The 20,084-nt window shown below is 37.0% G+C and overlaps 1 protein-coding gene across 1 annotated transcript in view; it reads right to left on the bottom strand.

The window, feature by feature from the left end:
• LOC131047136 (uncharacterized) overlaps nucleotides 1-20,084 on the bottom strand; it is a 335,367-nt gene that overhangs the window by 191,790 nt on the left and 123,493 nt on the right. Inside the window, exons 6-7 of the mRNA XM_057980989.2 lie at nucleotides 16,533-16,604; nucleotides 3,612-3,683 (exon numbers count right to left, since the gene is read on the bottom strand). Of these exons, the coding sequence (XP_057836972.2) occupies nucleotides 3,612-3,683; nucleotides 16,533-16,604 (144 nt within the window). The remainder of the gene's footprint in view (nucleotides 1-3,611; nucleotides 3,684-16,532; nucleotides 16,605-20,084) is intronic.

The following is a 20,084-nucleotide window of genomic DNA, read 5'->3' as shown; positions in this document are numbered from 1 at the left end:
GTCTGCAGTCAGGGAGGCTGCCCGAGTAGCGTTGGAGAAGGAGGTGGCCTATGAAGACTGTCCTAGGAAGATGATAGAATCCTTGTCTACAAAATGTTAGGAAATTTCTTGTTCTCACACAAGGTCCGCCTTCGTAAACTTTGAGAATTCCTTGACCAAGGAGAAAGTCCGCTCTAGACAAAAGTAAAATTCCTTGAAGGCAAGCAAAGTCTGCCCAAGGAGGATGGAGAAAAGAAATTTGCCTAAGAGTTGAAAGAAAGGTATTGAGGAATTAAAGCAAAAAGTTAGAATAAAAAAAATGTTCGCTTAAGTGTTGAAGAGGAAAGAGTTTGAAAATTTTGGTTAAGTGTTCAATGTGAAAAAAACAAGATGTAAATTTGCAACAAGAGAAGTTTCTAGAGGAAAGCAAAAAGAGGAAATGGGAAGGTTTGATTTGATGTTCATTAAAACGAAGAAAACAAAGCAAAACAAGAGTTCAACTTCTCTATAAACATGAGCATTGGCATTCATTCAATTCACAGATTGCTTCTCAAAGTTGAAAGTTGAAGCTCAAAGAAAGAATCTTATTCAAACTTCAAGATAAATTTCAAATTAAATTGAAGGTGCAAAACAATTTCTAAGAGAATTTCAAAGCCAATTTCCACACTTGGAGACAAATTTGAAAGTGATTCCTAAAGCAATTTGAGGAATTTAATCAAAATTCAGAGGTTTACTCAAGATTAAGGGCAGATTTACATTTGGAATTCCAAATTTCTGTTAGATTTTCAATCGGGACTTCTAATTTTCCATAAGTGCATGAGAACTTTCACTTCAAATTCTTCAAATTTTATTCAAAATCATCCTACTTTTAATGCTTTTTAGGGGCAAATGCTTCAATTTCCAAAATTTTACTAAGTTTGATTCTTGGAATTTCATAAGTTAAATAAGAATTATCCTTTGAAAATTCCTTCAAACTTTGCACTCTAGGCTGGAAATTAACATCAAACTCCCTTATTGTTTTTAACTAAAAAAAATTTCATGATTTTCAAGTGGTAGACATCAGCTCAAGGAGGGATTTCAGAAAGACTCAAATGAAATTCAACAGCAAAGGACCATAGTTCGAACCCAAGATCATGACAAAGTGGAAGAAGGTTGGAGATATTGACCTTGGCCATGTGGACCTCAAAGACTTCAAGAAACAAAGAAGGAAATATTCCTTAATCCATAAATATTCCTTGGAAAGGATGAAGATCGATGGTGCCAAAATAGAAGAAACAATCAAAGCAATCCAAGACAAGGTTTTCGTCACCGTATCCGATGTGCTTGAGCAGGAAATAGATCGAGACAAGGACATGGATGTAGAGAACCTGAAAGCCAAAGTTTGGAGCGACTTCTTTACTTCTGCAAATTCAATCCAAAAGCAATATTTCAGCAAGGCATCCTCATTCCTGTCCATTGAGGATGGTTTTCGAAACCTGGAAATGGATTGGATAACCACTTTTGCCACATGTGAAGATGAGATGGACCTGATCAAATACAAGATTGACATTTTGCCAAGTGTCCCAATGGAAGAACTCAATCCCATAGTGACCGAGTTCATTGAATTTGCTGTCAAAGAAAAGGATAAGGAACACCCACTTCTAGAAGAAAGTTGGATTTAATAGTTGTTTATTTCTCATTGGCCCATTTTGGATAACAGTTGTATCTTGCCCCAATTAGGGTTTAATGTTTTAATCTTGGCCGTTGATCTTGGATAAATATGGGTCGTTGCTTTGTAATGAGGTGCCTATATAAACCCTCCTCTTCTCATTTGGGGGGGGAGAGATTTTGGATAAATTGGTCTAGTGATACTTCTTAAGTAATAGACATAATTCATTGTTCAAAATGTTGGTGAATCAATGTCCACTTTTGCAAGTTAGCATGGTTTCTTGGCTCTCACTAGAATAGATTTCATTTCCAAGTTGTTAGATTGAATGAAGGATTTGATAAAATTGCTTAATGTTAAGTTGATGTGTTCATACTTTTTATAATTGGATGATTTTCAATTATTTTGCAAAGTTAGCCTGAACAAGTAAATGAGAACTTAATTCTATTGCTATATTCATTGTTCAATATGTTGGTGAATACAATGATATGATAATCTTTTGAATTCCCGAGAAGATAGCACCGTTCTTGTGTAGTTGTTGAATTTGGCGAAACAAGAACTGCTTTAAACTCCACTTTTGCAATTTTTGTCTCCAGAGTTTATGGGACAAGCTTAGGATTAGAATTATCCTTCTAAACCCTCACCCTTTTCCTTTTTTTCCAAGTCTTAGTAGAAGTGACATTGAAAAGAACTTATTGCAAAATTATTTCAAAAAAGAGAAAGTTACAACTGTCAGGAATCAGTAGAATCCATGGATTGATTCACTCCTCGAACAATTATGTAAGCCCCCCTTGAGATTACCAGCAAATCACAATGACCCCACTAAGACTATCCGTATGCATTTGGGAACCTTGGAGTCATCTTTGTGATCACACAATTCAGTTGTTTAGCACATAGAAGATTTTGATCAAGAGAGAATAGGATATCTCTGGGTATTTTATTCTGAGTTGAGCGTGCATAAAAACCACACCAACAAGTCCCTATGTCCCAAAATCCACCATCACTTATCCTCCATCTACTACATCCATTTTAGGCCCTTATATCCTGAAATCCCATCCTCCATCTTATCCCACTCATTCCCTTATTCACCCATCCCCTATACCTATCACCCATCATAATCATCCCACTCTTAAAAACCTCAATCAAGATCAACAAAAGCACACATCCATGCATCCCAACCAACATCCCATGTCCATCACTCCATTTATATTCCCTCCACATCATTCATATTCTCACACTCATATCATTGTTATTAGAACCAATTTTGATGCCGAATCAAGAATGCGTACTAAAAAATTTGATCCAAAAGTGCAATCAATCCCAAAGGCCACAAAGGCCCACCAGAGAAAAAACAAAAGCCATGTGGATCCCAAAGCAAAAACAAGCAATGCATCCAAAGAAAAAACCATCATAGCATCAAATGTTGCTAGTCCAAATGCTAAGCAAATCCATCTTCCATCCTATAAATCCGTTTTGGATCCCCATATCCCAAAATTCCCTATCTTAAACCCTTCATCGTCCCCACATCCTCCATTTCTCCTTCATTAATTCAACACTCATCACGAGATGTGCCAATGTCAGTCCTAATGACATCCCACCATCACACTCCCCTTTCATCCTTCTATCCAAATACTTTCCAACACCTTATCCCTTACCCTGCATATATCTAACCGTAGCCCAATATTTTCCATGTTTTTCCCAATCTTATCCCAATAAAATAAAATAAAATTATAATATGGCTTGCCAACAAATTCCCAAGAAATAATTTCCCTTCTATGATATTATATACCATTAACAGTGTTTACTTGTTAAGCTTACATTTAGAAACAGAAAAATACAACCCAGCCTACTTTGAAAGGATGGGATGCAAAAAAATACTCTGATGTTCACCTGGTAATTGGCATTTAAGTTATGTAAGACATCTAGAATGGAATTGCTAATTCAAATCCAGATTCCATATGACAAATCATTTAATATGATGCCTTACCAAAAATTTTCCTCTTTTTACAGCATCAAATAATCCTTCAAGTTTATCTTTTCCATCATCCTTTTCAAAAATCTGTCAACATCAGAGAAATGACAAATATTATGTTTGATCCATGAAACAAGAAATGTAGAGTTTCTGCAATGAAAATTATAGATTCAAGTGCCTTAGCCTGCAGATTTACTTAATTATATATTGTTTCAAACCAATTCCAGCTTTGATTAGGATCAGCCTGTCAAATTAGCATGCTTTAGAAATAAATTGACAAGAAGTAAACAAAATTAACCAATTACTTGCACCATGAAAAACATAAATTTTTATGTTATTAAGGCAACTTATAAGAGAAATGAATACTTGTTGGAAATTTTCATATAAATCTCTAATATTACAAGCATCCCTCATGGATCCATATTCCCTTCATAAAAATCAGTTAGGTCACCAGATAACAAGTGGGAAAATTATGCACATAGGTAAGCATACTGACTACCAATAGAGAGCAACAGTCTTTCATTTAAAGTAACGAGAGAATAAGGTACAGATTGGGAGATGATGGCATACAGCCTGGTAATCTGCATTAAAGACTGCCAGTGACTACTTTCAGGATTTTCCACTGAGAGCAATGCCCCTTTAATAAGTTCAAAAATACATCCAATGTTTTAATTAGTTGCTAGCTACAATCACCAAACTCTTTCAATTTATGGTTTAATTATTATAGCCTCTTACAGCTGATGTCAGATTATGATATTTATAGTAACAGCAAATCTAATGCCCAACATTGGTATAACTGCTTTTGCAAATGTATAGCTAGCTGTCACTCCTAAATCTGCTTCTTGTCTCTAATAGTCCTTAACTGCCTCCTTGCCATGCTTTTAGGCATTTTCTCAAAAATGGCCTCACCAACACTGATAACACCACTAACCATCTACACTATCACCTACTGTTCAACTTATAATCAAACAAAAAAACACTTAATCTTTCAACTTTAATTTCCTATGTAACTTCTTTGCAAGAAAAAATAGGTTACTATAAGTTTCTATGTTAATTATCAAAAGAGAATCTTCACAAATTTTAATATTTAAATTTCCAAAGCACTCCAAATCCCTCAAAAAACAATGTTCAGTAACACCTTAACAATCCTTGTTGGATACATATACTTTCCTCATATCCCAAGTTCAAAGATGAAGAGGCGGATATTGAGAGCTTTCCATGATGCACCTATGGCCAGATACCCAAGGTACTTTGGGACATATCAGTAGCTACGAGATAGGTTCACATGGAAGGTGCTCAAATCAGAGGCCCTTAGATATGTGCGTGAGTGTCCTACCTATCAGCAAAATAAACATGAGCACACTTTTCCAGCAGGTTTATTGCAGCCCCTACCCATTTCGAGTAGGAAGTGGGAGTGTATCTCAATCAGAGTTCCCCAACTCGCCGCAAGTCAGGCAAGTTTGCCAAGTTGGCGAGTCGAGCCAAGCTCGGCAAGTTTTGACAACTCATGACTCCGACTCTGCAATTTTTGCCCATAACTCGCCTAACTCAGGCGAGTCAGGCGAGTTATGGTAAAACTTGCCGAGTCCTAGCTCCAAGACTCATGTCGCGGCATGTCAGACATGGCACATCGGCATAGGCACAACTGATGTTGATCATTGTGGCACCTCAAAAGTGGAGACTATGGCTACTCAGTCATCCAGGACCTACCTTAGACGCCTTTGTAGGAGGCAGACATACTACTCTGAGGCTAAGGCTGAGGATGAGCTAGAGCTTCTATTTGATGATGTTATAGTGTCTTTAAGCTTTATTCAATAATGGGTGCATGAAACAAGTTTTAAATCGTTAAAAATCTCTAAATTTCAAGGGTTTTTTTCAGAGTTACCCGGGGACGCGTCCCCGACCTGAAAACCCCCGTCCCCATCTCGGGGACGTTTCGGGGACTTGGGGACGGCCAGGGGACGTTTCCCCCCGTCCCCAAATTGCCCTATATTTTTAGGGGACGTCCCCGAAACGGGGGGACGCCTGCCCTAGCCTTGGGGGACGTCCGTACATCCCGGGGACGGCTGGGGACGGCTGGGACGTCCCCAATCCGTCCGGGGGACGGCTAGACGTCCCCCTTATCTAAGGCCATTAAAAAATATTAAAAAACTAAAAAAAGTTGTATTTTCAAATTATTTTTAAAATTTTCTAATATAGGCCCCTTATTAATTCAAATTGTTAGTAAAAATAAAAAAATTAAAAGATAACATTAATTTAATTCATAATTTTGACAATGAAACTATATGGCAGCAGTGTAGCCTTTGGGCATTTTGACACAGAGATTAGAAAATCGCCCAAAAATCGCCAAACTCGGCGAGTTAATAGAAAAATAACACCCAACACCTTTATGAAAGAATAAGTTTTTTTGGCCTCGTGGGGCGCTGACCCTCGACCCCGCCCTGTATCGCGACAGGGAGCGCGCAAGGGGCGCTGCCCCTTGACCCTGCAAGGGGCGATGCCCCTTGACCCCACCTTGGGGGCGCTGCCCCCAAACCCCCGTTGAAAAATATGGGGGGAAACCGCGTCGATAGAAGTAGGGAAAATTTAACCTCTTTGTTTTGACATTTTGTATGTTACTTCTTTAATATCTATTATGATATGCATATTGACAATGTGAATGAATTGAAATTCTGATTTATGAATGCATAATTGCATATTGTCTATTGAGTATTAACAATGTTGTATGTTCAGAATTTACATTCTAAAATGTCTTCAACTTTTCATAGTATCATACACATGCCATTTCCATGTTTTATTGTTTTCATATGAATATAATGTATTTATGCATGCTTTATCCATGTTTTTATATGAACATTTAGAATTTTGAAATTTTCCTATATATTTTAATAGCCGTCCCCTTTGCCGTCCCCCGCCGTCCCCAAATTTGGCAAAAAAATTTGCCGTCCTAGAAACGCGTCCCGCCGTCCCCTGCCGTCCCCGTCCCGGAAACTCGGGGTAACATTGGTTTTTTTATTTTGCCGAGTCATTGTCGAGTCATTGCCAAGTCATAGCCGAGTCACGAGTCGAGTCGGCCTTGCCAAGTCCGAGGCGAGTCCAAGTCTGGGAACTTTGATCTCAATGGATTTTATCACGGGTTTGCCCAAGGCCCAAGGCAGAGATTGCATTTATGTTGCGATGGACAAGCTTACGAAGTTTGCACACTTTTTTTCGATCACCACTACATATACAATGGTATATGTGGCAGATTTGTTCATCCGGGAGGTATTCAAACTTCATGGGTTGTCGAAGAGCATAGTCAGTGACAAGCGCGGCAAGTTCATGGGTCACTTTTCGCAGGAGTTGTTTAGACTCAGCGGCACCAAGCTCACCCCAAGCACCAGTTACCACCCTCAAACTAACGGGCAAACAAAGATTGTTAATAAGTGGGTGGAGGAATACCTTTGGACTTACATAGCGAGGTTAGATGGCTCCATTTGTCCGAATATTGCTACAAAACAACATACCACATGTCCATCTAGATGTCACCATCCATGGCACTATATGGGTATGACGTGCCCAACTTTTTGGATTTTCTATTTGGTGATAGCAGAGTGCCTAGCGCCATGGACCTACTACAGGACAGCCAAGATATCATGAGGTCCTTGAATGAGAACATCCAAAAAGGAACAAAAACAATATGCAAATCAGCGCAGGGTTGAGCGTTCATTCGAGGTTGGTGATATGGTATACCTTATGCTATAGCCTTATCGTCAATCCACTCTTAGGAAGAGTGGAACAAAGAAACTCAAGCCACGCTATTATGGACCTTTAAAGATTATCAAGCACATTGGTGAGGTGGCTTATGAGTTAGAGTTGCCAACAGACAGCTGGATACACAATGTCTTCCATGTGTCTCACCTCAAGAAGGCAATTGGGCACGATGTGATTCCTTCTATAATGCTACCACCCCTTGATGAGGAGGGGAAATTGATTCTTGTCCCTAAGGCTATTATTGAAACCCGAGAGAGGAGATTAAGGAGGACGGTTATCAAGGAGTATTTGGTGAAGTGGAAGGATCTGCCAGTGGAGGATGCGATATGAGAGAGTGAGCAGATTTTGCAGCATCCGGAGTTGAGGTTGCTTGAGGACAAGCAATCTCAGGGAGAGCGCACTGTAATGTCCCCTTCTAAAGAGGAGATGGTTTCTAGCAAGGTTAGCCTATGATCAGGGTTCCCATAGACTAATACATTGGATAGGGCGCCCATTCAAGGGGTCAGCTAACCTTTGGGGAGGTTTGTCAAGAGTTTCAAGAGCTTAGAGCCAACTTCCTATTTTTAGGAGGGGCTCCTATTTTCTAGAAGACTAGCACTTAGCCTGATGACCACCTGATGCTTGTGGAGCCTTGCAGGGGGCTTTGTGAGCCTTTTTTGATGCTTTGCGATAGACTTCTATTTTTTAGAAGGTTTCCTATTTTTCAGGGGGAGACTGAGAGTTGGCCTGCGAACCATAGACATCACCTGAGGGCTAGGTGCATCATCAATTCTCAATTGGAGAATGGCCCGATGATGGTTTTAGAATAAGGAAGAAATAATAAAGTATTTACTTTAATGTTTTAAATTGAATAAAATAAAGGGACTTATTATAAAGTGCTTTATTAATAAATTAGGAGCCCCCCCATAGCACGCATCCCTAGTGAAGACAAGTTGTTTTTAAAAGGGGGAAAAGGAAATAACATGCAATAAAGGCCCATGAATAATTTCGCCTAAGGAAGGAGAAGATGAAATAATAAACCAAGAATATTCTCATAAAGTAAGTTTGCAATCCTAAAATGTTTGATTAGGGTTTGGGGTGAATCAAGTAACATTGGGCGCCTCCATTTTGGCATTCTTGGCATCATTTTTACATGTTAGAGTTGGAAATTCAGAGCTCTGGAAAGCAAGGTCAGAATTGCAAATTGTAGGGACGAAAATCCCTTCAATTCAGCAGGCCTACAGGAGTGGAAGATCTCCCAAGGGTCTGAAAATTAGCATCTTCCTTCACGAACATTGTAGCAAAAGGATATTTTCAAGTTGCAGCAGTACAAAAATCAGAAAATTTGTTGAAGTTTCCTCTTCCAGAACAGATCTGAATCATTTGGCATCATTTATCAGCACTTTGTGAACATCCATAGCTGGTTGTACATTCTTGGGACCAATTTGCAAAATTTTACACAGAACGTAGCGTTTTCAAGAATCACTTTAACAGATCTGAAAGTGTAGATCAGACCAAAGGAATCTCAGATTAGCATCCACTGGAAGCAAATCAGATCTCTGGAACATCAGATCAGTTCCATTTCGTCATGTATCAATCATAATCAGACCTGCACATGCCTAAATCAGGTATGTAATCGTCCATTGAACCTCGATAAAATCAAAAAATCCTCCATTCATTATTTGTACTTGCTGTATTTCTTATTTCCAGCAATTATTTCTTATACTTTTCATTCAATTGCAAATCCCACCAAAAAACTTTTAGAAGAAAAAAACCAGAAAATACAAAAAAACACAAAAACAGAAAGAAACCAGCAAACCAAAAGAAAAAACTCATAAGTTGCAGAAATCTGGATAGGGTGGGATTCTTACAAGAACTTTGCGAGGTCTTCAATGGAAAACAAATTTCTATATTTTGAAGATTTGCAATTGATAAAGTGGAGGTTATTTGAATAGGCTGATTTATTCCTTGGTTTGGGTGATTAAATGAATGTTATTTGTGTGTGACTTCTCCATTTGCTGCATCGACTTCATGTGAGGCTCCATACACATGAACTAAAGTATGCTTTCGAGGGCCGAACTGGAGGGATAATGTATTGGATGTGATTATTGTTGTTGTGAGTGTTTAAAAAAAGAGCCGTGGACTATATTAGTGAGGTTGTGTTTTCTGGACATCAATCTTTTCGCTGTTGCTGAAGCCATTTATAATAATGTGGGGTTGATTCCTTACTATGCCAGTATGCCCAACACGTGAACATTTGTGAGAGGCGTGAGACATCTGCTGGCCATGTGAGGAAGACTAGGGCCACGTGGGAACCATTGCTGGTGTAAACAGAACTATTTGAAACTGCTTTCAGTCATTGCAGTGGCGTGAGGATAAAGGAACCGACAGGCATATCTTGGACTTGTAACTTATCCCTGGCTGTGTCATTTTTATGCTTCCTGGAAAGTATTACAGACCAAAACCTGAGTGTTTATTCTACCTTCAGTGGCTAAGGTTCTTTGGAAAGATATGTTGGAGATTTCAGCTACCTGGAACATTGTTGACATCCCTGCAAGTTTATTTGTATTTCCAGCTGTTGTAATAAGTTGTGAGGTTAGCAATAAAATCTTTATTCTCTATTTCTGAGTTTAAAGTATTGTGTGATCAATATTGTGATTAAAATTAATAGCAGAAAATAGCTTAAGTTCAGTTGCACTTCCTTGGCATATTGAATACATCAATTTGAATACTCTTTAAACCTGGCATTACTTAAACCTGCAATACATTGGAAAAAAACTTGCAAAGAAAGAACAGACCTTGCACGCAAACAATAAAATATAATACCATAGCAAACAAAGAAGGTGAAAAATTTGGGTCAAATAGTGAGGGGATTTTACAAGGACCACTATGAATTTCTAGCAATGTCTTTTGGCCTCACAAATCCACCATCTTACATTTCAAATTTGATGAACCCTATCTTTAGGCCATTTCTGCAAAAGATTGTTTTGGTCTTACTTAATGACATCTTAATATATAGTAAAACTTGGGAGGAACATTTTCAACATGTTGATCAACCTTTGGACACTTGAACATCATTAACTTTTGGCTAGGCCATTCAAGTGCCCTTTTAGAGTCAAAGAGGTGGAGTACCAAGGTCATATGGTCATATTGTTTAACATGAGGACATCAAGGTGTACCCTCACAAGATTAAGGCTACAGTAGAATGGAAAAAGCCTAGGACCCTTTAGAACCTATGGTTTCTTTTGGCTTATTGGTTACTATCACTGATTTGCTAAGTTACCGGTTCTTGTACTTTTGGCTTGGGTCCAAGTCCTGCTTCGTGCCCGATTCTGGTCCGGCCTGGGTTTGACCTGGGTTCCACCCGGGTCCTTCCCAGGTGGTCGGGTTCCCTGTGCTGGCCATAGGGAACCTGGCCACCTGGGAAGGACCCGGGTGGAACCCAGGTCGAACCTGGGAGGACCCAGGTGAACCCAGGCCCGTGGGTTCCCAAAAACGGGGCCCACGGGTCAAAAAACAATAAAAAAGGACTTTAAAAAATAGTTTTTTAATAATTAAACCCTAATTCGCCCCTTTATGATGCATTTCATGCATCAAAACATTCATTCAACTCATTCTATTTGCATTTTTGAAGATTTTTTCTCTAAAGCCAGGTTCCTTAGTTTTTGCATTTTTCTTCGAAGGTAGAGACTATGAAGATGTGAGACATGCATAAAAGGCATAGGAATCACTGGAGAAGGAAGGTTTAGCCATCAAAGGTGAGTGAATCTGAATTTTTTACAAGTTTTCAAGAATTTTTTTAAGTTTTTTTCAAAAATTTTAATTTTTTTTTTTAAGTTTTTCAAAAAAAATTTAAATAAGTTTTGTATATTTTTTTACACTTTGTATGCATAGTATGGGGTTATAATGCCGAAATTTAATCAATTTTTTTCAATAATGTTGTGTTTTCTCTTTTTATTTTAGGTGCATTATTCATATAATCATACATAATGGCTGAAATTGGAAGTGCAAGTGCAAGCTCTAGTTCAATTGCCCATACCTGAATTGAAAATAACCCCTTTAAAATTGATCAAGATTCACCACTTTGGCATTATACAACAATGATCAAGCAAGTGTCTAGTGGTGGGGGTTTTGTTTGGAAGTGTAACCATTGTGGCATTGAGTATACCAGCTCATACTATCGAGTGAAAGGCCACCTTTGTTTCATCCCCAGGCGTGGAATAAAATTTTGTAAGGGATCAGATGGCAAGGGGTTGTCAAAAGCTCTAGTTTTGGAATATATTAGAGAACAAGAGGAAGCTGATAGGAGAAGTGGCAAAGCAAAGACTGATCATCCTCTTGTCCAGTCAAGCTCAAAGACTACGAGGCCTTCTAGTAGTATTGGCTCCACAAGACCAGCCGGTTCGCATCCTTTCATGCCAAAACCACCATTTGCTCCACTAGAAAATCAAATGTTGTGGCTTCACGGAAAAGAGGCCCATTGGATACTGCCTTCAAAAATGAAATGAGAGAGATTGCAAATCAGAGCATTGGGCGTTGCCTTTATGGCAATGGGCTTCCTTTCAACCTTGTTAGATCACCTTACTTTCGGGTCATGGTACATACCCTTTGCAACACATTTTCTGATTATGTTTGTCCAGGGTATGAAAAGGTGAGAACCACCTTATTGGCAAAGGAGAAAGCATCCGTAGAGTCACAGTTGAAAGTCATCAAAGATACATGGCCGGAAATAGGTTTGACCATCGTTTCTAATGGATGGAAAGATTGTAAAAATAGGCCATTGATCAATGTTATAGCAGTGTGCCCTAAAGGGGCAATGTTTTTGAAAGCGGTGGATTGTGAGTGGCAAGTGAAAGATGCAAGTTTCATTGCCAATATCCTCATAGAATGCATTGACATGGTGGGGCCTCAAAAAGTTGTCCAAGTCATAACGAACAATGCTAAAAATTGTAGGGCAGTGGGGACTATAGTGGAGGCTACATACGGTCACATCTTTTGGACACCATGTGCAGTCCACTCACTCAATTTAATCATGCAAAAGATTGGGTGAAAAAATTGTACAGGGAGGGCGAGGAGATTCAAATGTTTGTGACTAATCATCATATGTCACAAGCCATTTTTAGGACCTTCTCCAAGTTGGAGTTGTTGAAGGTAATTACTGATTTAAATTTTATTTTTTAATTTTTTAGTTTTTTATTTTTTATAATTGATATATGTTGTGTATTTTTTTATGTCATGTTAAGTAGCTGAAACATGATTTGCATCTCACACACTCGTCTTAAGACGACTTGTGAAGGTGCGAGAGGCCTTGAGTTCTATGGTCATCAACGGATTGTGGAGTGTATGGAAGCAGGCCCAGACAGAAAGAGCTCTAAAAGTAAGAGCATTGATCCTGGATGAGAAATGGTGGGATAATGTGGAATATGTTTTGAATTTCACTGAGCCCATCATGAGCATGATTAGGTATGCTGATACTGATCGCCCATGTTTGGGTGAGATTTATGATGGCATGGATTGCATTGTGGAGAAAATAAGAGAAATAATAAAAAGAAAAGTAAATGACCCAACGGAAACATTTTTCAAAGTTGTGCAGAATATTATTGTTGACCGTTGGAACAAGATGACCAATCCCTTACATCTCTTAGCATTTGCTTTGACACCAAAATTTTATAGTGCAGAGATGTTTGCAACACCAAGGAGGGTACCACCATATAGAGATGCAGAGGTTGCTTCTAGCTATAGAGCTGCCTTTAAAAAGATATATCAAGATGAGGAGACAAGAAATGTTGTCATGAAGGAGTTTGGCCAATTTGTATCCACAAAAAATCATGATGTTGTAGCTCTCAATGCTAGATATGGGATGGATGTTGATGAGTGGTGGTATGTACATGGTCGTTTTATCCGTTTACTTGCAGCCTCTTGCAATTAAACTTCTCTCCCAAGTATGTATCTTTTTATTTTTATAGTTTTCCAATTCCATTTGATGCTATCATATTTTTATTTTATAATTTATAAATTTCTAATTATGTTTTAACTTTTAACAGGTTGCAAGTTCTTCTTCAGCTGAGCGGAATTGGAGTACATACTCCTTCATCCACTCAGTCAAACGTAATTGTTTGGGTGCAAAGAGAGCTGAGGATTTGGTGTACGTACACTCCAACCTTCGTTTGTTGTCACATAAGGACCCTGAATATAATGTGGGTGCAACAAGGAATTGGGATCTAGCCCCTGAGTGTGCTGATTTAGATGCTACAGTTGTACAACTTGCCCAAGTCTCTATAGATGAGGCAGCTATGGAACTTGAGAGAGACTTGGCTAGTGGGAGTGACATTCCATTCGATAGTGGTTCAATTGATGTTGGATTTGAACCACTTGATGACCTTGGGCTTGGGTTGGATGGTTTAGATGAAGATGAATATGGAATTTAAATCCCATGGATGGCTTGTAATTTAAATTTTTATCGTGTCATGACATATTCACATTTTGAAACTTGAATCAGTTGAAACTTGAAACTTGAATATTATCTTTTTTTGCAAATTATGAATATGATATTAGACTTTAGTTATTAGTTTACTGATAACATTTGCGATATATGAATATTTATTGGCATTGGCAATTATGGATTTATGATTTATGTATGGAAAGTCACATTGTATATTTTATTTTTGTATGGATTGTATATATTGAACATATATATAATATATGTGTATATATATAAATTTATAATTAATATATGTATATATGTTCGGATGAACCCGTACCCGTACCCAAGAAGAAATTTTTTTTTGTTGAATCCGTATCCGAAGCCAAACCCAAACCAGTAACTTAGCTGATTTGTAAAGAATTATGGCAACATAGAAGCACCACTAAAAATATTATTTAAGGACTCCTCCTAATGGAATGAGACAGCCATCAAGGCATTTGAGAAGCTAAAGGAAGCCACGTGCACCACTTAAATTTTATCTATGCCATTTTTTCTAAAACCTTCATTATGAAATGAGGTGATTTAGGGTATGGCATAGGAGCGGTACTCATGCAAGAGGGAAGACCCCTCACATTTGAGAGTCATCAACTCGAAGGTAAGAATTTGTTGAAACTAGTTTATGAGAAGGAAATGATGGATATTTTTCATGCAATTAAACAATAGATTAACACATTTGACACCAACAAGAGGTACTATCTGGTCTCAAGGTGAACTTGGCAATGGCACAAAACAAGATGAAACAAGAAGCTAATCAACACCACAATGAAAGAATTTTTTAAGTAGAAAATTGGGTCTTTTTGCAATTACAGCCATATAAGCGTCACGAAAACAACAATAGAAAGATAACAAACTTTAACCCAAGTATTATGGACCTTATAAGGTTTTACAAAAGATTGGCAGTATAGTATAAGATTGGTAGTTACCTGAGTAAACAAAAATATATCCAATCTTCCATGTTTCCTACTTGAAGGTGGTCACTAGACAAAGAAAATTTAATCCAAATAGAGTTACCAACGCTTAATGAAGAGGGTAAAATCATTTTGGAACCTAAGGGAATCCTCCACACACGCACTAAGAGGCTAGGAAAGAAACAATTAAAGAGTTTTTGATCAACTAGAAGATCCTAACAAATGAAGCTGCAACATGGGAAGATGAAGCATTCTTACATAAGCATCTAAGGATTGTAAACATTGAAGAAAAAGTTGGTTTTAAGGAGAGGGCCATGCTATGCCCTCAACATATAGCATGTATGGGAATATGTGTAGCCAACTTACGACTAGAATAACCTTTAATTAAGTCATGATCATTTCTATAGCTAAATTTAGATAATTAGGTCAGCTTGGGTTGTCTCAAAGACATAAGCATATATAGGAGGTAGTGGTTATTTTATCATCATATTGTGTCTTCTACTCTTGTTTCAAACTTTGGAGGTTTGCCCCTTCAAAGAGGCTTACTATTATCAAGTATTTGCAAATTGTTCCTCTTCTATTATTCTCTCATGCAAGTTATTTCATTACATAGACAATCAGTCCTTTTGTTTTTAGAACATGTACCTTCTTTCATGAGTGTGTGACAATACTTTTGCATGCACAATTTTGAAATTAAAACCCCAATCAGCCTGTTAAACGTCACACTAGTCAATAACAATGCATTTTTTTACTTTTGAAAAAATGTTAATTTTATGAGGTGTGTGTATATCTATTGCTTCACAAATTTTTGTAACATTAATATTTGAAAACTCTTTCAATGGAGCACACCTAATAATAGTGTTACAACTTTTGACTTTAAAAAAATTGGTTTTCTTTTACAATAGCACATGCATTTACAATAACATTGCAACGTTTGTATTAAAGATTGTGTTCAATGGTTCCCCTTTCAAGGGACGCAAATTCATCAGTTGTCTTACAATTTAACTGTCTAAAAACTTAAGACTCTTCATGATAAAGAGTGATAATAACCACTTAGCAACATTCTGATTAATGAAAATTTACCTTCCTTTCATTTCAATGTGCACCTATACATGGCACTTACAACTGTTATTTTTGATAAATTTGCCATCCTTCACAATGGCACACACCAATATGAAGACCTATGAATTTATGATTTGAACCTTATGTTATCACTCAAATAGGCACATGCCGTATTATTGCCTTTCATTTCTCATTAGCACAACCAATTTCAATGTCTTGCTGAATTTTCCGTCCTTTCTCTATTGTTCAAGCCCAAATCTTCAATTTGTTGAATGCATTAGAAAGTTCATTTAATTGGCTGTGGAGACACTAACTTGAAACAACATAGATGACTATGACAAAGTTTGAAATGTGACTTAAAAAATTCAATGCAGGTTCAACAAAATAATTATTTATATATGAAAAAAAATCCATACACTTAACCTAACCCTAGCACAATATTTTCTAGGTTGTTTCCCAATTTTATCTCAATATAACTGAAGATATCTTTATCTTTTGGTTTGCTGAGAAATTCTCAAAAATGATATCTGCTTCTATGATATTATATACCATCAACAATGTTTATTTTGTTAGGCTTACATTTAGTAACAGGAAATAAAATCCAGCCTACTTTAAAGGATGGTATACAAAGAAATAATTTCCAACGTTCATATGATACTGATCATTTAAACTATGTAAGACATCTCAAATTGAATTGCTAACTCGAATTCAGTTTTCGTATGATTTAAATCATCTAATATGACAGCTCACCATTTCTTTCCCTCTTTTCCCAGCATGCAATAATCCTTCAAGTTTATCTTTTGCGTCATCCTTTTCAAAAACCTGTCAACATCAGAGAAACAGGAACATTATGTCTGATTCAGAAAACAAGAAATGTAGAGTTTTTGCAATGAAATTAATATATTCAGATGCCCTGGCCTCCAGGTTCACCTAATTACATTCTACTTCAAGCCAATTCCAGCACTGATTAGGATTACCCTGTAAAATTAGCATGCTCTAGAAAGTGAACCAAAGACAAGTATACAAAGCAAACCAAATGCTTGCACTGGACAAAAAATAATTCTTAAGTTATGAAGGCATCTCATAAGGACATAAATGTTATCTAAATTTTTATATAAATTTATAAGGTTACAAACATCCCTGATGGATCCAAACTCATGTCATTAAAAACAATCATGTTAAACAGATAATTACTGAACGAATTATGTATACAGATAAGCATTTCAACTATACAAAAAAAAGGAACAGCCTTTTATTTAGAAATAAAATAACAAGAGAATAAATTCCATCGGACTGGAACACGATGGCCTAAAGCCTTATGCATTAAGGACTGCCAGTCACTGCTTTCAGAATTTTTCACTGACAGCGAATGTCCCTTTGATAAGTTTACAAATGCTTCCAGCATTTTTCATTGGTTGCTAGCTACAATCAACAATCACCAAACTATTTCAATTAATTATTTAATTATTACAGCTAATGTCAGATTGTAATTCAAGACAAGGAAAATAAGCAAAGCATACAACAAAGCATAAAACAAGGAATCAATGAAATATGAGAAATCTTACTTCATTTACCTTGCTCCTCTGATTGAGCGAAAATGGAGTGCACCTTTAAGCTCCGCTTAATTTGCTCACTAAGATGAAATTTAGCTGTAGTCTGGAGATGTGGACTAAGATGATATTCAGCTGTAGTCTGTAGATGTGGATTGTTCTAGTATACCAGCATAATAACAGCATAAGGGTGGGACTAGTTCTCAAAAATGCAGCATTAGTTTAGCATAATGATCTCATGTTATGGAATGAAGGAAATGGCATCCCATTCATAGATTTTTGGTGAGGAAAATAAAGGGTCAGGATGTAAAGTTGATAGATGGCCAGGATTTGATGAGAGGGGATGCATGGATTGAAAGCTTAACATAATGACAAGTGTTACAAGGGGAAGGAATGTGGTTAACAAGTGTCCATAGGTGTAAGAACTATATGTGCTCACACATGTGTAAAAGTTTGGGTGGCTATGTTAGGACAAGTGTAGGAAATAGGGTGGCAACACATGTAAGAGGTAAGGTGGCTATGTTAGGACAAATGTAAGAAATAAGGTGGCTATACATATGTGAGGAGGTCATGTACACACATGTGTGAGCAAGGTACTAGGATGAGGTGGAAGCATGAGAGGGTTTCAAGCCACATGGTTGAATGCTCACACGTGTGAGCAAGTGAGTGGGTTGAGGTGGCATGCTCACACATGTGGGAGCATTAAAAGGGGGTTGGACACTTGTCACATGATGGCAAGTTTGAGATTTTAGGAATTTTAAAATACAAGTATTAGTGGGGGCTAATGAAGTTTAATTAATTAATTAACTAATCAAGGTGGGAGATATTAGAGACAAACTATGGTTATTTAATTAATTTAATTTAATTAATTAATGTTAGCAAAAGTGAGAGAGTAATCAATTAAATACTAAATCACTTAATTAATTGTGAGAATGGATATTAATTAAATAATAAATTATCTAACTAATGGCAGAAAGCGAAAAAATAATGAATTACAGGTATAATTAATTAAATCTATATTTAATTACATATATGACTAGGAAATAAGTGATTAATTTTGGGGTGTCTATGATAATATCTATTGTCTACTCTTCGAAGTTTTGATCATCCATAATATCAAGGTCCTTAGCTAGGATGCTCTCTGTTGACGCGCGAAAAGTGCGCTATGCTTTCGGTCAACACAGAATACAATGCTAAGTAGCTGAAACACGATGTATACAAATAAAATCTCAAATTGAATTGCTAACTCGAATTCAGTTCAACGTTTACAATAGCACATGCATTTACAATAACATTGCAACGTTTGTATTAAAGATTGTGTTCAATGGTTCCCCTTTCAAGGGACGCAAATTCATCAGTTGTCTTACAATTTAACTGTCTAAAAACTTAAGACTCTTCATGATAAAGAGTGATAATAACCACTTAGCAACCTTCTGATTAATGAAAATTTACCTTCCTTTCATTTCAATGTGCACCTATACATGGCACTTACAACTGTTATTTTTGATAAATTTGCCATCCTTCACAATGGCACACACCAATATGAAGACCTATGAATTTATGATTTGAACCTAAGAATACAATTGCTAACTTCTAACACTCGTTCTATAAGTGACTCTAAGACTTTCCATCAGATATTCATTATTCATGATGCTGTCCTAGATATTTGGTAACAGATTTTAAAATAAATAGCAAACTACAAGGATAGACATATTGATCTATCCTAACTAGAACAGTCTTTTGAGTTAGTAGATGGAGCTTTCAAAAAACCAAGTATTGCTTTGCCAGTTTTTGACACAACTAAGCAAAGGCCGGTGCAATCTTCAAAGGGTTAACAAAGATTTTCAAACTGCTAACTGCATACATTGAACTCTATATATTCATAGCATTTTCAACTTAAAATTTAGCAATCGAACTAAGATTTATATGTGTTCAAACTAAACATACAAAGAAATTAACACTCAGTCAACAACCAATGGTATGAATTGAAAAATCTATAAAATACTAGCACAAGGAAACCATTCCATACTAAAAAATGCATAAAAAAATTAGATAATGGAAAGAAGTAGAACCATGCACTCACAAGAAATTCATACACAAATTAGTCTTCAACAGTTCTCTATTAAACTTGGCAGAGTTTCAGCAACAATTCATAATCTTCTTACAAAAAATGGGATAGAGAGCGCTCCCTTTTATAGATTTTCAAAATCTAGATTGATGGCCAGGATTTAATCTAGCAAAAGGCCCATATTCATCCATAGGACATGCCCTCCCATACCTAGTAAAGGATGTATTTCACATCCCAACTAACTTTGCAACTACCAACCACTAAGTTCCCTCAAAAAGGTAAACTGCAAGAAGCTCAAGACAGAAAAGGTACTTTTTCAAGTTGAGGAAATAACTAACCTTGGCCACTGTATTTTATCTTTTATTTTAGCCCAAAATAGATATTTCCCACTTACATAAAGAAGTCTTTTTCACCATCTAAGTACTCTTTCCAGATACACCCACCTGCTCCCTGCTCTACCCGAATATATTCCTGGAACTTCACCATGACAGCGCTTATCTCTAGTGCGGAAGGCATGGGTGTGTTGTCCATTTGAAAACTAGTATCCACACAATGATTCTCCACCCTTTTCAATTGTTGCTTCCAATCAGCTTTGTTGGCCTCATACTCACATATTAATGCACACAACCTACTAGCAATTTCCATGTCATGCATGGTATGTGGGGTCCTGTCATTCTTCAGCTA

This window comes from Cryptomeria japonica, chromosome 4 (genome assembly GCF_030272615.1).
Source record: "Cryptomeria japonica chromosome 4, Sugi_1.0, whole genome shotgun sequence".
Lineage (NCBI taxonomy): Eukaryota > Viridiplantae > Streptophyta > Pinopsida > Cupressales > Cupressaceae > Cryptomeria > Cryptomeria japonica.
This window is presented reverse-complemented; position numbering and strand designations above follow the sequence as displayed.